Genomic DNA, 21,671 nt, shown 5'->3' on the forward strand with positions numbered 1-21,671 from the left:
AGTACTCCAATACTTCAAGTAAACTCCGCCAGAGTATCATCTTCCCCATGCTTATTAGCCATCAGACAAAACCCCTTCCCCTCTTGCTCCAACACAGTAAAGGCCTATATTCTCTACAGATTACTTGCACTGTTTTTCCCAATTCTTCATTTTTTCTCCATCATGCTACTTTACACCATTAAGAGATTATTTTCTCTACCTTAATCTCTTGATTCTTCTTCCAGTTATTTTAACAGTGGTTAAACTCAAACTTCTTTGATATATGTTACATAACCACCCAATACTTTACCGTAAGAAAAGTAGCTGCACCTCAAAGTCAACACCATATTTACAAGTATTTTGATGTTTTTTGTGTGTACCTGTTATTGGAAATGGTATCCTTGGAAGCAGCCCTTGCAAGACCACTTACTCCTGCTGTTCGTGCTGGTTCAATATTATTACTGTTGGACTGTGTGCTTAATCTTCCCCATGTTTTAGGATTTAAGCTTGCCAAGAAAGAAGATTTAGGAGACTGAGTGGTTGTAGGGCTTTTAGCTGGATGAGGCACAGACAAAATTAATAGAATTAACAACTGTATTACAGCTAGCACTTTTGACATGTTATAAGCTTACTTTTATAAATAAAAGTGATAAAGTAGCATATTTTAAGATTTATTTACCTTGATTGTCTACTTTATCATCATCTCTTGGAGGAGAGTATTTTGGTCTCCGGGGCCCTCGTTTTGGCAGTCTTTTTCTTTTTAGAACATCACTCAGTCGTCTGTCAAATTTAAAAATAAAGCAGCATGTTTCCATCTACCATATTCATATTCACAACCACCCATCTGCTTAAGATGCATTTGCCACCTATTTCCTCAAGAATTAGAAAGATTATTCCATCCCATAACAAGGAGGGCTCTAGGGAAGAATGAGCTCTGGGGGGAGAGGCCTCAATTCTGTTTCAATTGGAAAGACAAAGTAACTATCCAGAAAAAACAGGTTTTGCTTGCTGTCACCTTTCAACTATAAGGAGCCAAACACAGCAAGTGCCACTAAATAAAACGTTTCACATTACTTTCATACTTCTATTTGTATAACAATAAGATTACACATTTATTTTAACATACTCAACATAAAAAAATCCACAAATCTCTACTGAACAAACACCAAGAGACACTGGAAAGTTGACCTGTTTCCCCTGAAAAAAAAAAAAAAAATAAAGCCCAGAAAACACTTTTTCCAACAATTTACAGTTTGTTCTCAGCAAGCCCTACACTTTCCAAGTTCAGGTATTTCAATTCTGGTTTGAAGTGAGCTTCCTTCTTATACCAATACATTTAGACAAATATTCTACCTGTAAAATAAATGCAAACTGTGTAACTCTGAAGTAATTTATTACCACAAAAGATTTTAATTCTACGAAGTGTTCAAAATGACTGTATTCCAATAAAATAACTTGAGGATGGCTTCTTTTTTATCCTATTTCTAGCAGAAAGGAACCATGCACCATAGCTGTCATTTCTCTGAAAGATTCACTACATAACAGTACAGCTGTTGCTCTTGGCATTCTCCAGTCTATCCCAAACAGCAGATTGTTACATAGCATTACATCATAATTATCAGATCAGTAGTCTTTTTCTTTTCCTTAACACTTCATATAAAATGAGTAAAAACTGCCCATTGATGGCTCCAATACCACTCCATTTCAGCTCCTTAGAGGCAATTACCACAGCAAAATGCAAATGATACTGTTGCAGCCTCAATCAGACAAGACTTAAAAAAATCCACTCAAAAATGAAAACACCCAAAAAACACCCCACACCAAACACCACCACCACCCCGAACAAAAACAAACAAAAAACAAACCAAAAAACAAACCACAAAACACCAGAACAACCATCCCAACAGACTGTCTTTCCACAACAAAAAGTGCACTTACCCTTGTGGGCTCAGATCCAAAGAATCCTCCCTGCTGTGTTGTAAGCTAGGAGAGCCCAAATCTGCAGCTGCATTACTGGCAGCAGTGGCTGTTCCAGTACTTATTGTTGTAGTGGTACTCAGTGTTCCTGATCCATTAGTGCATACTTTCGGTGGGCTTGTTAGCAAAGCCTCAGACTCTGCCAAGTTTTTCACTTGGTGCATCACCCCTTTGCAAAAGAAAGGTTTGTTTGGTGGGTTAGTTTGGTTGGGGGGGGGGGGGTTGGCTGGTTAGTTGCTTGGGGCTTGCTTGATTAGGTTTTGGTTATTTGTTTGGGGGTTTGGGGGGGCAGGGGGTGGTTTTTATTTTGTTTTGGGGAGGAAGGTTTGTGTCAGCAAGGACAAAGAAAGGTGCTTGGAAAGGCAGAAGTTTGTTACTCAAACCTCTGTTTTGACTATGGCAGCAGTGGCTCACCCCACCCATCAATACTAAGTTTTAAAAGCAGTTCAATCATTTCTTAAAAAAGTCAACCCGCAAAGTTTCATTAAAAAAAACAAAAACAAAAACCCACGAACAACCCAAAACCCACACACCTACCAAAACTAAAAACAAACATCAAAAAAAACCCAAACCCAAACAAAAAAAACCAAACCCACACACATGACAGCAGCACAAACAGTAGCTAAAAAAACCCAAAAATCCCCAGTAGATTAGGACACTTTCTGCCAGAGATTTGTCCGTTTTGTCCAGTACAACTACCCATGTAATTTCAGCAAGCCATCTTCCACGCATTTAGGAAACTTGTACAAGCTTGCTTTAGAATCAGAAAAAACTCAAGCTTGCCTCCTTCAGAATCTTGGCCAGCTCCTCCCCAGTCATATGAGGGAGGACAGCTTGCATGTATTTGCCTTTATTACTGAAGTACGAGATTAATTTTTTACAGCTTGTGGTGGGGGGAAATAAAGCAGTAGATTAAGGATACAGATTCTACACACACATGCTTTTAAAATAGCAAGAAAGTGGGAAGAGGGGAAAAAGATTTACCTTCTCTTCTGAAGTAAACACTAAAAATGTCAGGTAACTTTTGCATTAAAATCTCTGCCATCTGCAGGGCTCCAACTACTATCTTAAGGTCTTGACTTGACAGCATGGAGGCAATATGACTAAAACAAATAATTTATTAGAATTAGATTGGTCTTTTCATTTTTTGCCCCCTTTTTTTTAAAATCAAGCCTGTTATTCTTGCATACATAGAATGGAAACTGAATATAAACACATTTCATTGTGCTTTTGCAAAAGCTATAAATACAGGGACTTCAAAAGTCCTCTTCCTGCCTAAATCACCTTTGCCAAGTTTTACATGTGACAAAGGTGAGTTTTCTTCCTGTAAAGTACATGGTGTTATGTAACTTGGTATTTAAATTAGTCAGTTTATTTTCTAACTGCATCCTTTTATCTAGGTCCCCAATTTTATGGTTTAACATGTAGAAGAGGTTCATGAACAGAACTTACCAGCTGAATGCCATGAGAGTCTGTTATTGTTCACATTCTATTACCTCAAAAGTCATCTTGCTCACAGAGTTTATAGTCAAGTTTTAGAAATCAGGAAAACAGTCAATGGTAAAGTTAGACATTGCTAATGCATACAGCCATATAGACAATTTAAGTTTCTAGTAATTACGCCTCCAGTCAGAACCTACTGAAAAGTCAAAGATGCAAAATATTCCATAATAAAGAGCTAGCAGCCTCAGCTTTTGGAAAATAAGGAAGAATTTAAAAGTATTATTTTCCTTGACATAAAAACAAAAAGTTCAAAAATAGTAAGCACAAGTTTGAGTTGTAAATTCAGAATTAGTTTCATTCTCAATGGTTAATGAACCAACCTTGAAACAGCATGGTTTTTCAGCACATCCTTCAGAAGTTCAGCATCAGCAAAATAAATTATCCTAAGAATTGCTCTAAGGCACTTGTGTCTAACAGCAGGTCCAGCTGAAGAACTATATACTTCATAAAGAACACCAAACAGTGTTTTGATAAAGGATTTTGCCAGTTCTGGGTCTTCTTTCATTAGCTGTGCTCGGGCATCATCCTTCTTCATTTCTGAATGTCCACCTGTAAGAAATTGTGCAACAAATCATTGTGTGGTTCTTTGCATCTCTGCTCTGACGATTACTGTCTTTTGTTAAAACTGAATTAGTTTAGCTCTTGACTTGAAAAGATGTAATTTAGGAATCAGAAGTGAAACTGACGGCAAGAATGCAGGTACAAATCATCCTCTTTCAAGGAGTCAATTTTTTTTTTCTTCAATCTTCTTGTATGTTTCTATACAAAAGTAAGAAGTCCTCACACAGTCTTTGTGAAATAAAAGACCTGTATGTACTAAACTGTTTCAGAAAATCCCAAAGCCAGGAATACCTCCAGCTCCCCCCACAATTTAATGCATTTTCAGTTCCCAGGAAAGGAGTTTACATCTTAAAAAGAATACATTTCAACAGTTGTTTTGTTGTAAAGCTGTCTTCAAAAATGTAAATATGAACAGTTTGATTTTCCACAGAAACCATAAGAAACACATGTGAAATAGTAGACTGCTGCATAACCCAGCATAAATTAACCACAGCTATACACCAGGTGTCTCCTAAACTGTACTTACTAGTGTTTGTATTGGCTAAAGGGTTTGGTTTTCGCTGAATGGCACGTGCTGTTCCAGTATCCTCATTTATTTGCTGCATAGAATTAAAATCAATAGTGTAGACACGCCCAAGTGTAGATAGGCTTATCTCATCCTCACCAACCTGATGAGCTGCCTAAAATAAAGGAAGAGTTTAAAGTTAAAACAAAAAACCCAACAAATAGGAACCTATATGAAGAGAGGGGCAACACAGTAGGAAAAACAATGTCTGACAAAAATACAAGAACAGTGATTAAGCTATTCAGGTATTACTGAATGCTGAAATACTGCCATATTACAACAGGAGGTTTGAAGAAACTTGTGTTTCTTATTCAGAAAGAACAAGGCTGATATTTTCAGAACCATAAAGAACACACTCAATTCCCTATACAACCACATGCATATTCTGAAAAATGTTACCGCAAAAGTGTGTGAAATTATTACCTCTATTATTCGACTATCAATCCTGTTATAGGGATGCCAGAGGCCCCTGTCATCTCGCCACTGCCATATTGCACCATCTGTATTTTGTGCATTTCCTTTCTTCAGCATAGTATCAACAGCAAAGATGCCCTCTTTTGGCAGGCAAGGCATCAGTTCACTGCAAAGAACATTAAAACAGTATTTTACTAGAAGTATTAATAAGTCTACCTAAGCTGAAACATGTTTATCTACATTTCAGAAAAATCAGGGATTTTAACATATCAACCAGACCCAAAACCCAGGGCTGCATAACTTACCAGATAAGAGAAGTAAGCTCATAAAGTTCTTGAGGACTTCGTGGAACAAGGTCAATTTGTTCTTGACAACTCCCATTCGAGGCTCCACAAAGGAGGAAATGAAGCGTTTCTGCAATGTCTATAGAAATTATTACTCATGAGACTGCCCATATCAGAATATAGACTCCATTTTGTGCTGGACACTGTGAAGTCACAGTGAAGAGATGGACACTGCCCGAAGTAAACAAACAGTAAGACAAAAGACATCTGTTTGAATGTTAAGAAGTGTGTTTGTTTTCAGGTCCGGGGTATGTGGGGTTTTGTTTTGTTGGTTGCTTTGGGGTTTGTTTGGTGTTGGGTTGGGGTTTTTGGTTGTTTTTTTTTTTGTTGGTCTTTTTTTTTTTTGAGGGGAGTTGGTTTGTGGCTTGCTTTTTTAGGTTTTTTGTTTTGTTGTTTGCTTTCCTTTAAGGGACATCTAAGGAGGAAATATCACTCAATATACAGGGCACTGAAGAAAGCAGAGGAACATATATGGCAGTTGAAGTAACAAGTCAAAATTTATGACACTAATAGAAGAAAATGAACGAGAACTAAGACAGCTACACAACAGTTACTTTTCTTAATGTTTTATCTTAGAAAAAGTTCTTAAAAATCATAAGTTTCACCCACCTAGTAAAGACTACAAAAAGAATTATTCAACTTGTGTTGGAAGGAGAGTAAATTGTACAGCTAAGGCTGAAAGTTAGGCAAACACTCCACTGACAACAGCTAGAGACAGGAAAGGGGAGAAAAAACCCTTACAAAGTGAAAAAAAGAAAAATTTCAATGAGATTAACTGATTTTTTTATCTCAGGGAGGCATAGTAAAAGTGAAGAACACTAAGAATGCAACATTTGTCTAATCAAGTGTACAGGGTTTCATACTGGCTGTAGACATTAACTTAAATAGGTCCCCAAGAATATGGAAGAGTAAGAACTCACTTTGCTTCATAAGTTGGACTGCAAGTGTAGGGCAATTGGAGCACATTAAGGAAAACATGCGCACCACCATGATGAACATTCCGGAGCTCAGGATAGGAGGTGTCACTACCAGGAGTTGCTGGATATTTGTTAACAAGTCCTTGGAAGCAACCTGCTGGAGCAAGTTCTTCAGGAGGGAACAGCAAAATTGAAAACATTAGTATTTGAAAGGTAAGCTCTTAGGAGAAACTGAAGAAGGGAAGAAGGAAACAAAAACCCACACCCTTACCTCCTCATGCTGGAAGTTGTCCACTAGCCTTGCGAAACACAGACAAGTGCTTTCAACAGACTTTTTGTCCTATTATAAAAAATATATACATATATATATTTGCTCAAATTAAAATGTCTGAATTTCCATCAGATTACCCTGTCATTTTGAGGCATTCATAATTTTTTCCAAAAAGGTCAGCTGAATCACATTTTACAGGATATTATGGCTCTGAATTTTAAATTCATTGATACAGTCTAAACTGACCTCCTGATATGGCCGTGCTCCTGCATATTCCCTGGGAAACACCTCACACTTGCAATACAAATACCTTTAGGGACCTTTAGAGATGAATAAATGGATTTATAATATCATTTTTGGATTCTAAAAGGAGGAAACAAAATGGAAGAGAACTACAAAGCCAAAGGAACAGGAAATATAGGTAAATGAATGATGGCTTGACTTCACACATGAAGCAGGAGTAATGTGATAAGCAGGAGTGAAGCAGGAGTGACAATAAGCATAATAAGCAGGAGTGAAGGCTACTGTTCTACAGACTACATGAAGCCTGACTTTTATAAACATGAGGAGCAGCCAAGACAGCAAAAACAAATACACCAAGATAGCAAACATTCCTCTAAAAATAGTTCTAATTAAAAGTTCACTGAAACTATCAACAGAAGTCCCCCAGAACATAATAAAGCACTTTTACTGTAAGGGTGGCTGAATTGTGGAAGAGGGTGCCTGGGAAGGTTAAGTCAACTGAACATGCTCCTGGGCACTCTGTGCTAGTTGACCATGCTGAAGCAGATAACTGAGAGGTCCTTTCCAACCTCAATTATCCTTTTAAGAGCTAACTCAAGATTGTATTTTTCCTGCCAGAAAAACTCCACTTCAAAATTTCTAGACATCTTACTTTTGTGGGCTGTAGCTTCTCTTCAGAGAGCAGGAGTCAGTACTTGTCGCTACTACTATTGAGAATGGTGCTTCCCATTTCCAAAGCACCATCTAAAGCCAACATTTGACTTCTGTGAAGATGCCTCAGAGACTCAAGTAGTCTCTCAGCAAAAAGATGTTGGCAAAATTAAGAAGAGCACAAGAAAACAAAAACATTACCTGGAATCTTCCATTTAGCTGCATTTGTAAAGGAACAAAATATTTTCTCCTTTTCCCCATTTATAACAGGGATCTGTTAACCAAGGAGTATGTCCAAATCTCTTTTGGTGCCACAGTCATTGTGAGTGCTCATTTATGTAGCTGCATTGCAGGACAGGTAGATCTTAGGAGCCCCATGATTTTGGATTCATCACTTAAAACTAGTGTGCAAGAGTAGGAATTTCATTTCTATAAAAGCCACAAGCTCTCCCAAAAAGTCATGAGTGAAGGGGAAGGGTGTGTGAAAGGATTGAAACTGAAGCTTGTATGAGTTTGAACAGGAAGGGAACCTTGTAATCCCTCTGTTAAAGAAACAGAACAGTAACACTACTGGATTTCCCTCTTACAGGGCAACAAGGATTACAAACCCGTTATTATTCATGCCCTAAATTAATTTATCTCATTTTTCAAAATTAATAGGGATGTCATGAATCCTTACAGTACATTTACAAAACACAAAAAGTCCACATGAATGTTAGACTATCACAACTTGACAGTATAGAAACTCTTAAGGCAATTACCACACTGCAAAGCAAAATGATACCCAACAAAGAACTAGATACCTGTAAGCAACTTTATACTACTTACAGGTCAAAATCACAACTTTTCATTTTATAATAGATTCTTACCTGATGGGTTAACCTTTGTGTAAGCAGTGGCAAAGAGTCTGCCACAAAGTGAAACTCATCAGGTGTTATACTCTGGCAGCAGTTGGCAGCAATAGCTAGTGCATTCCTCTGTGCATTTATACTGAAGAATTCCAGATACAGCAAACAGTCTGCCAACCCACCCTATAATAAAACAAACAAACATTATTACTCTCAGTACTGCTAAGAATCACAGAAACTCTTCCTATTTCATCTTCACAGAAGATCAACAAGATGTAGAACTACTAGAGGTAAAAGTGCTTTCTTCTTTTTTTACTTACTGCCTGCAGAATGGCTTTACTATGCCTGCGTGATAACATCTCCAAAGCTGTAAGTGCCTGCTCTGCCACATCAATGCACTGAATAACTTGCAGCTACAAGAAAACAAGAAAGCATGTAGATCAATTTCTAAACCAGTATGTAAGAATAACAATCTTCATTAACACATGGACAATTAGCCTGTACTAAGACACATACACTAATGCAGCTGCACTACTGGATGTAATCAAGCTAGCCAATAAAAAGCTAGATCAACTATGTAGCTACTCAAAGAGTTACCAGTTTTTATAATTACACAGTATCTTTGTGATACCAGACAAAGTTCTCAGAGAATCAGATATGTTTACTCTGTAAGACCCTCATTGAAAAGCACTGTTTTTAAAAGCTTCTCACGCATTATCTTATAAGCTATGGAGACATTTTCTTAATGGTATGTGCTAAAACTAAAACAAAAGATAAAAACCCCTCAGGTAAGTTTAACACCATTTTGATTTCATTTTACCTTTTCCAAGAAGACAGGAATTGCATCTACCACTACAGCAGATGACCTGGGAAGTGCTTCCATCATGTATGTTAAGGCCCGACATGCATGGTTCATCTATTAAGCATACAGATATTTGTTTTAAAATACAGATGATACTCTTTTGTATTTAAAAAAAAAAACTCTTAAATATTACAGATCACTTACAATGTCAAAGTTGTGCTCCATCTGCAACAGCGTTATCTGTTAAAAAAAAAAAAATTGTTAGTTTTGTAAAAAGTACCTAAACATCTACATAAGAAGGGCACAAATCAGCATTGTAACTTTTGACTCAGGACTTGGAATTTTCAAAAGACCTAGTACCACTTCTTGAGCCAATTAAAAGAATTAATAAGAGTATCAAAATTTAGCAAAACATGCCCTCAAAAACCAGATAAGATACACATATAATTGAGACTATATAATAAATAATATTTAAGCAAGGTATTGAGTAAAATATATCCTCCAATAGAAATATGATATTTAATTTTTACCAAAGCTGGTACAACACTCTTGACTGGAAATCCTCCTAATGTTTCTTCATTTCCCATTACCAACAGCTGGCACATCTCAATCACTGCCTGGAGTTGCTGACTTTCATCAGTGGCTTGGAGACCTTGTAAAAGCTGTTGGGCTTTAGAACCTAGATAGCCAGGAAAAAAAAAAAGAGTAGGAAAGAAGATATTAGAAAACATAAGTGTTCAAGGGAATTGTTATGTTATACTTCTGCCAGAGTGGAAGACCAGAGACAGTTTGTTTTCCTCTGTACTTGTAGTTTCACTTCCTTTCCCTGTCATAAGAAGGGGGGATAGGAAAGGGAGGCAAAAATCTCACTCTTGGCTGTCTTTCCAGTGCAGACTGATCAGCACAAGGAGTCCACCACACTGCTCACCACAGCCATCTTGCCAACCTATAGCAGGTATCAGAACTCACACCACTCCACCTTCATTAAAGCAAAGGACTTTTCAACACACCCCCTGGATATTAAAGCACATGGAGTATCCGTGAGACCCCATCCTCCTCTTGGCAGGCAGTGTAACAGGGCGCCTTCGGCTCTCCTCAGAAGCCAGACTTGAACTAGAAGGTACAAATGCACCTGCATAATGCAGGTGTGGTGGAACAAGACTAAGGACCCATGTTCTCTCACTGACTTGCCTGGAGTCAGTTATTTATCTGAAACTTAAAAACACTTTTGAAACTATGAACAACATACCTTAGAACTGACATCTCCTAGAATTTTAAGCTAAATTAAGCATTTGTTTAAAGCTAGCAAAAACCCAAGGTTATTGGACAGATCTTTTGTTAAGCAGCCCATCATGCAAAAGAAAAACATAAGGAAGGGGTGAAAAGACAAGAATCCTCCCTTCCCCACCTAGAAAGAATATTAAGATACTCCCCCCGCCCAACAAAAAAAAAAAAAAAGGAAAGAAATAAAGCTAAAGCAAAGTCCTCTTCCGTATAGGAAGACAAGCAAATTAATATTGTTGACCAGAGGTCTAGCACTAACATAACATACACATATCCAACACATAAAATACGTTAAACTATGAAGCTAATACAAATATTAGCATTTACTAGTGGCTGAATTCTACTAGTCTGGAAGTGGAAAGAATTAAGTCAAATTAGACAAACTTTGCTTACTAGCTCCACTTCCAATTGTCCTGTGGAAGAGCTGCGACATCCGAGGACCAAGAGGGCCAAACAGGTGAGGAGGAAGACCCCTAGCCTCTAATAGAGCTAAAAGTAAACAGAGGATAACAGCCATTGTCAAAGCTTCTATGTATATTTTTAAAAGTTTAAATTCCATGATGTTATAATTTAAGACTACCAGAATTTTGATACTTTAAGAAAGAGTCAGAATTAGATGACTGCAGCTACGTCGATTTCTTAAAAACATCAAATAGATGACCTTTAAGGAACAAATGACTCTTTTGTATGCATCAGAGCATGAAGGTCCTTTAAGAAGTCACCCACTGAGTTTCCAGTCACACATTTCGCACAACAAACCTGGTCTATTAGATCATTATAAGTCTAGAGCTAAGTCTAGCAAATACACCAGACTAATTTCAAATCTGAGCTACACAAAACAGGTTAAGCATATAGCTACATTTTCAGGACCTGAATGGCACTGTAAGTCTGGAAAAAAGTGACACTGAAAAAACCCTTTACTTGCTGATAAGCAGAAGAGTGGGAAAACTCTGCTAGATATTAGGGTTTCCTGGTTTTGTTCTTGAACACTTTTCAGTAGTGTTGCTTAGAGGTAGACTGGACTGAGTGATTCTGATTTTTGATGTAGCAACCATGACTACTGCTGATCAATACAATAATGATTAATAGTATAAAACAATTTAGCTCAATATTCCCAATGCATACCTATGTTTACTGAGGATTACAAGCAAGTGAACTAGTAGTGACACAGCGCTCATATCCAGATTAACTGAAAAATGTCATTTGCAAGACAAATCCTGATTTGAGAACTCCTTGCAAGGTAGTTGCAAAATCATTTAAAACAGTTGCAAACTGGACATGCAAACTGAATTTATACCTGTCTCTACTCTCAGGTTTTGAGACACCTCAATCCTTTAGTTCAAGCACAAAAGCAAGCATTTTAAGAACATTTATATTTTGTCTGGTCAAAGCTTACAGCAACATGGGTATCAACGACAAGCACAAAAAAATGTTATCCAGAAGCAGGCAGAGTAACAGTAGGCCTAATCTGGCCTGTCAGCTTAAAACATTCCTGCAAAGACTTATTTTCATGTTTGAGCTCACACACTTAATAGGACTGAGTTCAGTTCTCTCCCCCCCACCTCCTCCTGAAAAGTCATGAATAGTGTAATACACCATGTAAGTGAAGGACACTTTGCTACCCCCTCCAGACATCATTTCCAAATTGTTGCATCTTCAGCAAATTAAGGCTTGTAAGCCCATACTTCAGAACTACCATAACAAAGAAAATACAGCCCTTTCATTACATATAATACAGAAATTTCCTCACTACATATACTACAGATTTTTGGGTAGGTACCACTATTTATAGGCTGCAAAGAAAATAAAAAAATAAACAAAAGAATAGTAAATTAGCAACTTTTATACCTTGTAGTCTTCCCATCTCAGAATCATCTGACTCACTTTCTCCAGAGGTTGTCATACCTACAGCTCCAGCAACAGAACTAGAAGCTAAAGAAAGAAAAAGATTAATGCAAGTTACATTGCCTTTAAAGCTACAAAATCCATATCAATTCCACCATCAAGGAAAATGTTCACCATCTCTGCATTTAATACTGCCACCCCCATACTCTTGTACAATTGTCACTTTAAATAGATCGGTCTACAGGTCTAATACTTCCCAAAGGCTGAAGAGAGAGGTTATATCGACACAAGACAAGGGAAAAAAAGAAAAAAAAAAAACCAGCTACATCATCAAATTGTCTTTCAAAGACATCTACATGTATCCTTGGTAAATCTACACTTTTCTTACTTGAGTGCAAGGCTGCACTTAGTTTACATTAATTCTGAGGTTTTGTACTGCTGTAGCTAGCTTTAAGCAGAGCATAACTGCTGGAAAGTAACTTTGAACTCACTATTGATTAGGACCACACGATAAAATTAAGTACCACACAATCAGACTGTGCAAGTAATAATATTTAACTTGGTTACAAATTTCTCCAGTACAGACATGTTTGCAATTTCAACAGAAAACTTGCAGAAAATTTATGAGTGTAAATGAAAGAACTTTTACAGGTAAATGCATGCTTTCTGTATTCTGAGCAGTTTGGTGTCTCTTCAGTTGGCAGTAATTTATTTAGCACGAGCTGAAGTTACTTTTAAGAAAAACCAACTGTAGATGCTGAAAACTAAAGTGTAGTTTATCAGATGTAGTCTGGAGACTACAAAAAAATTGTAACTGAAACACATACCAGATATCCAAGAAATCAGATTCAAAAGTAAAGGCCTCTCTCACTCAAAAACCTTCAAGAATTATTTACCAGCTGTACCAGCTTAAAGAATTTCTACCCACAATTTAATTTATTTAATTATTTTTTAAAAGTGATAAAAATTTTCTATCAGCATCTGTACTAGAAGTGCTTCAGCTGGAATTTCTTCTTACCTGCAGCACCCTGGGGAGCCTCATCTGTACGCGCAGCTGAAGAGTTAACTCCATCCTGGTTGTTGTCAGGATCAGCCATCTTCTCCTGTCGGCGAGCTTCAGCTGCTCCTCTTTTGCCCAGGCCAGAGCCTCGCCGACTAAAGATTCAAAAAACAAATTTTCAGACCTTATTATGCGAGACAAGAGATTTATTAATGTGAGACTACTCAGAACCACATAACATTTATGTAGACCACTACCACAAAGCTGCACAAACTATCAGGTTTACATATGAATCAGTCTTCACAAAATTATCCATCTGTTCTTTACCCTCACTGGCCTGCACCATGGTGTTAATTTGTTTACATCCATTATAGCTAGGACCTTACATTATTCTAGTAGACTGCTTTGTCTTGAAGGGTATATAACTGTAAAAATGAGCAAGGACTAAAATGATGGCTAGTTACAAATCACATTTAGGTCTGATGACAGAGTGACTATCTTTAAAGGAAGTTCTGAACTACTGAAAGCACAAAGAACTGTGATGATAAACCTGATTTTCAGTGCCAAAAAAAGTTTGAGGGAACAAGCCTTTTTAAATTTGGTGGGTTTTTTTTAAAACACTACTGTCATCATCACTACAAATATATATGCCTACAAAGTAGATAGTCAAATTCAAATGTACACTTGACAACAGAATCAGACTTCGGAACCTTTTTTTATGGCATGGAAAAGGAAAAAGTTTTGCAGAGATTACTAAATGTAGTTTAGGCTTAAGAAAAAAAGAAAACTTGTTAAGGCATCATAAGTCTAGCTTCACAATACATGCAACTACAAGAATTTTTTGCATCAGAGGACTTTCCCTTCCAATTTAATCTACCAGCTGTTTAAAATTATTAATTCAGAGCTATTTTTTCCCTGCATCAGAAAGTATTTAAGTACTTAGACATTTGTAGTGTTGTTCAGATACAGTTGCTGACAAGCTTAGTCAGCTTAACTATGTACACTATTGAAACAGACTCCTGCATGGTACTATGAAATCTTTATTTTTCAGAATAGTCATCTATTTTATTATCCATGATGGACAGCAGTTTAGCACTCTGTGTTTACTGTCTTTTTAAAAACACTTCCCTAAGAAAGGATTACTTAAATCTGTGGTACTGTCTCTGGATGTTTCCTAGCCTCCACCCTACCAACTGAGGTGATGGCTCTCCATGACACTGCTGTACAGAGTAAACCAGAAGGCCTGAAAAAGCTACAGCTACTTCTAACAATAGCAAAGAAAGAGATAGACGGGCCTGTTTTCATGCCTGAAATTGACATTAATATCAATCCACTGCAGTCATCACATTTCATTATCCAAAGTTTTACCTGGTGCTAGCACAGGAGCCCGTGGTCTTTTGCCGTGTGCTCCGCCGCAAACTGGGGAGCTCAGCAGGTGGTGATTCACTGCGCTTCTTTGTAGATTTTCTCAGACCTATGTAATATGTAAAAGAATTGAGAGTAAATCAGTCTTTCAATACACAACAGTTCTACGAAGAAATGAAACTTCTGTGTACAGGAAACTTTAATGCAGAAGAACAGCTTCTATGTAAGAAGCACAATAAGCCCATCAGCTTTTAGTTGCCTTACACCAAGCTGCTCTACCAGTAAAAGAAAGGTTCAGATATTTACTTTTACTCCTTAAGTAATATTAGACATACTGAACGCAAACTTGTTACCTAGACACTTTTTCCTAACCTACACATTATAGTTACAGAACAGCTTCCAAGTTTCTCACGATACACAGTTTTCACATTACGAAATACAAGTTTATTATTCCCACACATCAACAGTCAAAACACTTAATATGCATTACCTTTATCTATAGAAAGGATAAAAAAAAATAACACTGCAGGAGAAGGCAGCTGTGGTTGCATCTGTTTTCCCCCACCACAAAGTAAGCCTGTGCACATAAACTCACCACTAGCTGAATCATATTATTTTAAGTCAGTTTTATTCAGATTAGTATGGCTTTACAATAACTGCCTTAACCCAAAACCATGCTCCCCTCCAGGAGTCAAGCACTGCCAGTGCCGAGATCTGTCGTATGTAGTATTTGCATTATTCTTTTACCTACATCCCTTCAGCCCCTATCACTGTCATAAGGTCTTCCTTGATGCAAATAATCAAGCATATCTTCACAGCATTGGAAAAGGAGTTCTCAAGTTTTTTATTTTGGAAGTATTTGCATTGTTGAGGACTGACTTAACTGGTATTAATTCACTCTAGGTTATGAAGCCATTTTTCTGATTACATCCCACTGCATAACCAGGTAAATCTTAAACACACAATAAACCTACACAGTACATTTTCAGATGATGAACAAGCTTACTATCAGGTGAAATATCCCGTAACATCTTCTGAACTAGTAGGCTGATAATGAAAGTGTCAAAAAAATTAAAATCCTTGAGGCTCAGCTTGGCATTTTAGTCATGTGTCTCCCCACCCCACATCTGCAATAAATAAATGAGAACCCCATAGCATTCAATTTAGGCATACTATTACTAGAACAGATGTAATTAATTTCAAGAAGATGAGAAAGTTAGATCACTGCTCCCTCTTCTGACAACAGTTCAGAAATAAAACCTATTTAAATGGGCAATGGTTTTGAGAACAGTACATATCAAACTGGCTCCTGTCTATCTCCTTAATCCTAAAGCATTCCAGGAATGCTGAGTTGTGATATCAAGGGATGAAATGGTAACTATGCAGCTTCTGACTGGATATTTAACAGAAAAGGGAAAGTGATCTGAAAAGCCATTACTGACTGTCCTGGGTTCAGCAGCAGCAGTCATTTTTTTCTCCTTCTTGGTAGCTGGTGCAGCACTGTGTTTTTGACTTTCAGCCTGGGAACAGAGCTGGTAACAATGATGTTTTGGTTTGGCCAAGGACTTTGTGAGCCTCATGCTCTGCCAGGGAGGAGGGGAAGCCAGGAGGAAGCAGAGACAGGACACCTGACCCAAACTGACCAAAGAAGTATTCCATACCACAGCACGTCATGCCCAGGATGTAATGGAGACTTACCCAGAAGGGCTGGGGGACTGCAGGGTTGGACTAGGTATCAGTTGGTGCTTGGTTGGGCTGGGGGGAAGGGGGCAAGTTATAGGTTGGCTGGTGGTGAGGTGTTGTATTCTCTTCCCTTGTTATTTCCTTTATCATTATTATTATTGGTGGTACCAGCAGTGGTTTGTGTTATACCTTAGTCACTGGACTGTTCTTATCCCAAACCATAGGAGTTACATTCTTTCAATTCTCTCCATCCCTCCAAGAGCAGGGAGGAGGGATAGGGAAGGGAAGAAAGAGGGGAGGGGGAATAGAAACTGCATGGCTGACTGGGTTTAAACCATGACACTGACCTAACCATTAGTCTGTCCTTTCAAACACAATACTGTATTTGACCCAGTAACACAATGCTGCGTGCAGCTCAGTTCCATGCAGGTAAAGGTTAATCTGATATTCATGCATTTACTACATACCTGGCTTACTAACTGAAGAAATTTGGCAACCTTAAGAAAATATGGTTCTGTATTTAATAGCCACCAAGCAATGAAGCAAAGCAGACCAACCAGTTGAATTTTCAGATGGTCTGTCCATATGGAAGAAAACACATAACTTTTTCAAATACTCAAAAAACAGTGGCATTTTTACTACATATGTTTTCAAACCAAAAGATTTAAGTTGAAGTTTCTACAACATAAATATACAACGACCCCAACCCTATTTACCTACAGTAAGATATTTTCAGCGGCAGAGGGGAGGGGAAGGAGTGTGTCATAAAGTATATACAAAACAAGCCTGAAACAGTTGCAGCAGTATTTCATGCCATAAGCTTCCTAAGTACAACAAGATACAACAGAACACCCCTCTTAGCTGGTTGTATTCTACACTAGAAAGCACATGCTTTAACTGGCACTGGGTACAGCACTATTTCACTCCACAGGTAACATGTTACCACTGAGTTCACCTTACATACATGGAAAAAGTAAGCTACCCCGAACCTGTAACAGCCATGGTGAAATTCTAAGCGAGATGTACTTTAGCTTGACATTTAGAATAGTAAGTTAATCACCCTATTATAGTAGAGTTCACTGGAAAAATACACAAATGTTTTAATTCTTTATGTCAGCACACCACTTACCACTTCGAATCTGTGGGTACTCATTTTCAAGTAGTTAGACCTAAATATTAAATAACTCCATACCAGCTTAGCAATAGTGTATCAATGAGACACCACACAAGCATTCAAATGAAGTAAGACTGCCTTAACTTGTATCAAAATCAGATTTCTCTTAAGGGCAAAGGTTTCACAAAGCAGCAGAGCTTACTGTTGTTTAACAGTATGAAACACTAGCTCATGACTTACTCACCCCAAACCAATTCTAAAATGCACAAAGTGCACACCCGATACACACTTTCCTGTTCCGTAAGTATTCTGTCAGTTTGTTGAGCTGAGCTTGCTTAACACAGGTCAGATGAGCACAGATACCATGAACCAGTAAGGCAATGAAGCTGTGAAATGGGTTGTCCTTTCCTTTAAATAATTAAATTAGCTGAGCCATCTCTTCAAACTGAATTCATAGAATTATGGAATGGTTTGGGCTGAAGGGGACCTTACACACCATCCAGTTCCAACCCTCCTGCCACGGGTAGGGACACTTTCCACTAGACCAAGTTGCTCAAAGCCCCATTCAATCCACCCTTGAACACTACCAGGGATGGGGCAGCCACAGCTTCTTTGGGTAACCTCTGCCAGTGCCTCACCATGCTCAAGGTGAAGAATTACCTCACTAAGAGGATTTTAGAGAATTTAGAGATGCCCATTTACACCTTGGTGGACAAACTCCATAATACATCACAGCTTGAGCACCCAGAAAAATCAATCTCATTTTCTCCTGCTGCTCAGAAGAATGTTCTGCTTCTCAGATCTTTTTGCACGTTTCTCTTTTCCCAAGTCTTCACTTCTCTACCTCTGCATATGCCCTAACATCATCCTATTTGCATGCTAAACACTCACATTAATGACTCAGAAGGAAAACAGACCCAAACAGGCTAAACCTGAAACAGTGCAACCTAACAGAAATCAAACAACAACAACAAAAAAGTCTTAAGAACGTATTCACACTAAAGTGTGTTTACCGGTCAGCTTCTTTTTTTAAAGGCATTTTTCAGCTGTGTGAGAGGACCAAGTTCTGAATGCAGCCATACTGCATTCACTTACTTCAAGTATTATCCAAGCCAAAACAAAGTTAGTCAAACTTTCACAGTCCATAACCTGGAAAGCCCTTTATTTGCAGTTCAAAAAGATAATCAGTAGAGATGAACTTGCTAGAACTGGAAGTTTAGACTTCAGATTGTCAATATTGGGCCACTCTCCTGCAATAAAGATGGTGAAAATAGCTGCAGCAGGGGAAGGCAAGACAGTTTCCTGTTATTTTAATGCTCCACTATTCCCCTCCCTCAGTACCAGCCCAGACATCCCCAGCTCTTGATTACAGCCCTACAGAGCCCATCACTGCAATTAAACCAAGTATCTCCAAGCTAGTAATCTATTTCCTCCACCCTAAATCCACAATTCTAAGGCTCAAACTACCATCACACAGACAGCACTCTTGCCCACAGTCCCAAATAGACTAATTTAGACCTATTTTCAGATTCTTTTCTCCCTCACCTCTGCCAAATCCCTTGAAGCCAGAAGTTACACCATTCCTGCTCTGTGTTCACCTTCAGGTGGCTTTTCTGTGTATCCCAATAAACTTTCCTGCTAGCCCCCCCCACCCCCAAATCGTAAAGTGTTAGGTAGAGGCTTCTCAGTCAGGAGCAGCTACCCTAAGCTACATTGCTCTCAGCACTGTCTCAGCCATCACTGTCAACTTCCTTCCATTTAAGGGCCACAAGAAACTACACAAAGGGCAGCAGAGATTTCCCTAATCAAGGTTGGGTTTTTATCCTTACATAATGAGTAAGCTGACCTGATCTGTAATATTTTAAAAGCCCCTACAAAATATAGGGCTTGAAAGGGGTGTAAAAATAGTCACATCAAACAAGAGAGCAAAACAAGAAACTTGCTTCCTCCCCATCCCTGTCAAGAAATACTCAGCTACAAAAAAAAAAAAACAAAAAAAAACAACTTTGGTCTAGTCTGTTTTTATTCTTCCAATAAATTCTATAGCTGTTTTTCAGTGATGTCACTGCTCAGTTAGACTGCTGTGTAGCTGAGGACTCCCAAGAGTCACCTTGGCTGCATATAACACCTATTAATTATCCAGTGAGGACTGCATAAGAAACCTCAAGGTATACCCCTACAACATCTGAGGCAACCCCATCTCTCCTCATTCTTCTCATCAGCAGAGCAAGCCAGCTCAGCTCTTCAAGTTCTTCCTTCAGAGATCACAACTACTAATCACTCTTGTACTTCCTGAACTGCAATACCCAAAAGTGAACAGCATTCTATTTCTACACATAAGTCTAGTGGAAAGTGTCCCTACCAATTGCAGGGGAGTTGGAACTACATGATCTTTAAGGTTCCTTCCAACCCAAACCATTCTATGATTCTATGTTCATCAGAATCATCTTCCCTCTTCTCCCACTTTCCTTCCTAGAACCACTCCCCCCACACACATTTTTTTCCCAAAAATTTTTTACAGCTCCTTACAGAACTATGTTTGTATGTTTATTTATCTTTCACTAATTCTGTATTTCAAACTTCTTCAAACATCTCTTTTATACCATACCACTACACAAGCCTACAGAGTTTTAGCTTTCACCTTCTACACTGGATTACTATGATTTCTAAGGACATGTTTCCAGGCAGAGGGGTGTACACCTCAGCAATTTAATCTAAACCACTGTTTCCCTTACTACTTCAGAAAGCCTCAGTGTATTAATACTTGTGTGAAAAATTACCTACTTGTGCTCCCTAATCCTCTAAGGGTACTAGTGTGCTACAGAAAATAAATTTTAACTTACTCATTCTTCCTTAAAAACCTACCCTGGACATATTTTCTTGACAGTTCTCAGTGTTATCCAAAATTGTTACCATATTTCAAATTTGCCTCAGTATTTTTGAGTTAGTGACACTGCATGGCAGACAAGTGGGTTGTTTTTTTTTTTAAAAAGGGGCTAGAGCTAACAATAGTCACTATTAATCCCAAAATCACTTCAATCTGTTGTCACAGAGCTCTAACACACTATTTGAAACACTGACACTATTTTTAAATATCAGTTTAACACTTTTCTTCTACTCCGAGTTCTTACTCTTACTGATATTCAGTACAATCACTTACTCTGATCTAAGATTTTCAATACAAAAAAACACTGTAATAAATTTTGCTGTAATTTACAGTAAAATAAAGAGGCATTAGACATTTTAGGCATCTTAGCATCACCTGTTAGTACCTCCCTCCCCAAACTGGGATGCCAGCTAAAGTAACTTTAACCTCTACCAAGTCTGGAAATGTCTCACACCATGCTTTGTGCCCCTTACCAGGGACACATACATACACACACTCCCATTCAAATCCATAACATCTTGGTTACGTGACATATACTCAAATGTATTAGATCAACTCAAGTTTATCTTTTTGCAAAAGATGACTTTCAGGTCCTGGAAGAGATAAAGCTAGTCAGGCTGGCTTTCCCAGTACATTCTTTGTAGAGACAGATTAGGCTCATATTCCTAATGCTGTTTTTTAAGCTACTCAACACACACTCCCCTTACATTATGCCATCCCACCCTTCCCGTTCTCACCCCTTGGTGAAGTTTTGTAACTTGTCAAAAATTACTCTGCCTTCACCTTCTTGCTGTTCACTTGTTGGAAACAAATTTTCTCTCCTCCCTGTTGTTTTTCATCATAGCCAAGAAGTTGCCTATAACGAGGACAGTCCCAGCTAGTAACTTGCTGGTTGATACCATTCTTGTGTGATTCCTTCCCACTTCCCCCTCAGTCCATCCTAAGCCAATTCAGTGGGCTTTTGTCTGGATTTCATCACCCAAAAAGTCTTGAACCATGGAGCAAGTAGATAAAGCCTTACTATAAAGAAAGTAACTTCTCCCCCCTTCCCCAATGCCATTCTTCATCAATTGTGTTAGATCATTACAGAATTAATACTCCAGTCCATAACAAGCTTGTTAGGTCAATTAAACTTATTTTGATTATACAGGAAGGCATCCAGTTGCTCTTGTTTATTTCCTGCATTAGTACTTGCTATAGACACGCCACAGTTGTTAGAGGCTACTCCTGTTCATGTCTGGTTAAAGGAAAAACCATAAGCAAGATAGGAATCCAACTTTTTAAATGAAGTTTTAGAGAATACATGCTATAAATAAATCACAGTACACAAAGGCAGAATAATGATTTCAAAGAAATTTTGTTCAAGGCAACATTGCTACAAGCATATCTGCACACTACAAAACAAATGCTCTGCTTGG

General features: G+C 38.1%; 1 protein-coding gene across 16 annotated transcripts in view; it reads right to left on the reverse strand.

Annotated features, from left to right (window-relative positions):
• Nucleotides 1-21,671, reverse strand: part of TRIP12 (thyroid hormone receptor interactor 12) — an 83,003-nt gene that overhangs the window by 18,445 nt on the left and 42,887 nt on the right. For 15 of the 16 annotated variants that reach the window (XM_057417098.1, XM_057417101.1, XM_057417103.1 and 12 more), the window contains 19 exons: nt 14,573-14,678; nt 13,223-13,359; nt 12,208-12,291; nt 10,753-10,848; nt 9,606-9,754; nt 9,280-9,315; nt 9,094-9,189; nt 8,594-8,686; nt 8,295-8,456; nt 6,532-6,600; nt 6,264-6,429; nt 5,305-5,422; nt 5,009-5,165; nt 4,547-4,700; nt 3,780-4,008; nt 2,941-3,059; nt 1,918-2,125; nt 659-759; nt 360-534 (listed from right to left, as the gene is read on the reverse strand). In XM_057417098.1, the coding sequence (XP_057273081.1) occupies nt 360-534; nt 659-759; nt 1,918-2,125; nt 2,941-3,059; nt 3,780-4,008; nt 4,547-4,700; nt 5,009-5,165; nt 5,305-5,422; nt 6,264-6,429; nt 6,532-6,600; nt 8,295-8,456; nt 8,594-8,686; nt 9,094-9,189; nt 9,280-9,315; nt 9,606-9,754; nt 10,753-10,848; nt 12,208-12,291; nt 13,223-13,359; nt 14,573-14,678 (2,455 nt within the window). The remainder of the gene's footprint in view (nt 1-359; nt 535-658; nt 760-1,917; nt 2,126-2,940; nt 3,060-3,779; nt 4,009-4,546; nt 4,701-5,008; nt 5,166-5,304; nt 5,423-6,263; nt 6,430-6,531; nt 6,601-8,294; nt 8,457-8,593; nt 8,687-9,093; nt 9,190-9,279; nt 9,316-9,605; nt 9,755-10,752; nt 10,849-12,207; nt 12,292-13,222; nt 13,360-14,572; nt 14,679-21,671) is intronic. The other variant, XM_057417100.1, reaches the window with a different exon arrangement.

This window comes from Pezoporus wallicus, unplaced genomic scaffold (assembly GCF_028554395.1).
Source record: "Pezoporus wallicus isolate ANWC-B61680 ecotype Strahan unplaced genomic scaffold, APGP_CSIRO_Pwel_v1 contig_360, whole genome shotgun sequence".
Lineage (NCBI taxonomy): Eukaryota > Metazoa > Chordata > Aves > Psittaciformes > Psittacidae > Pezoporus > Pezoporus wallicus.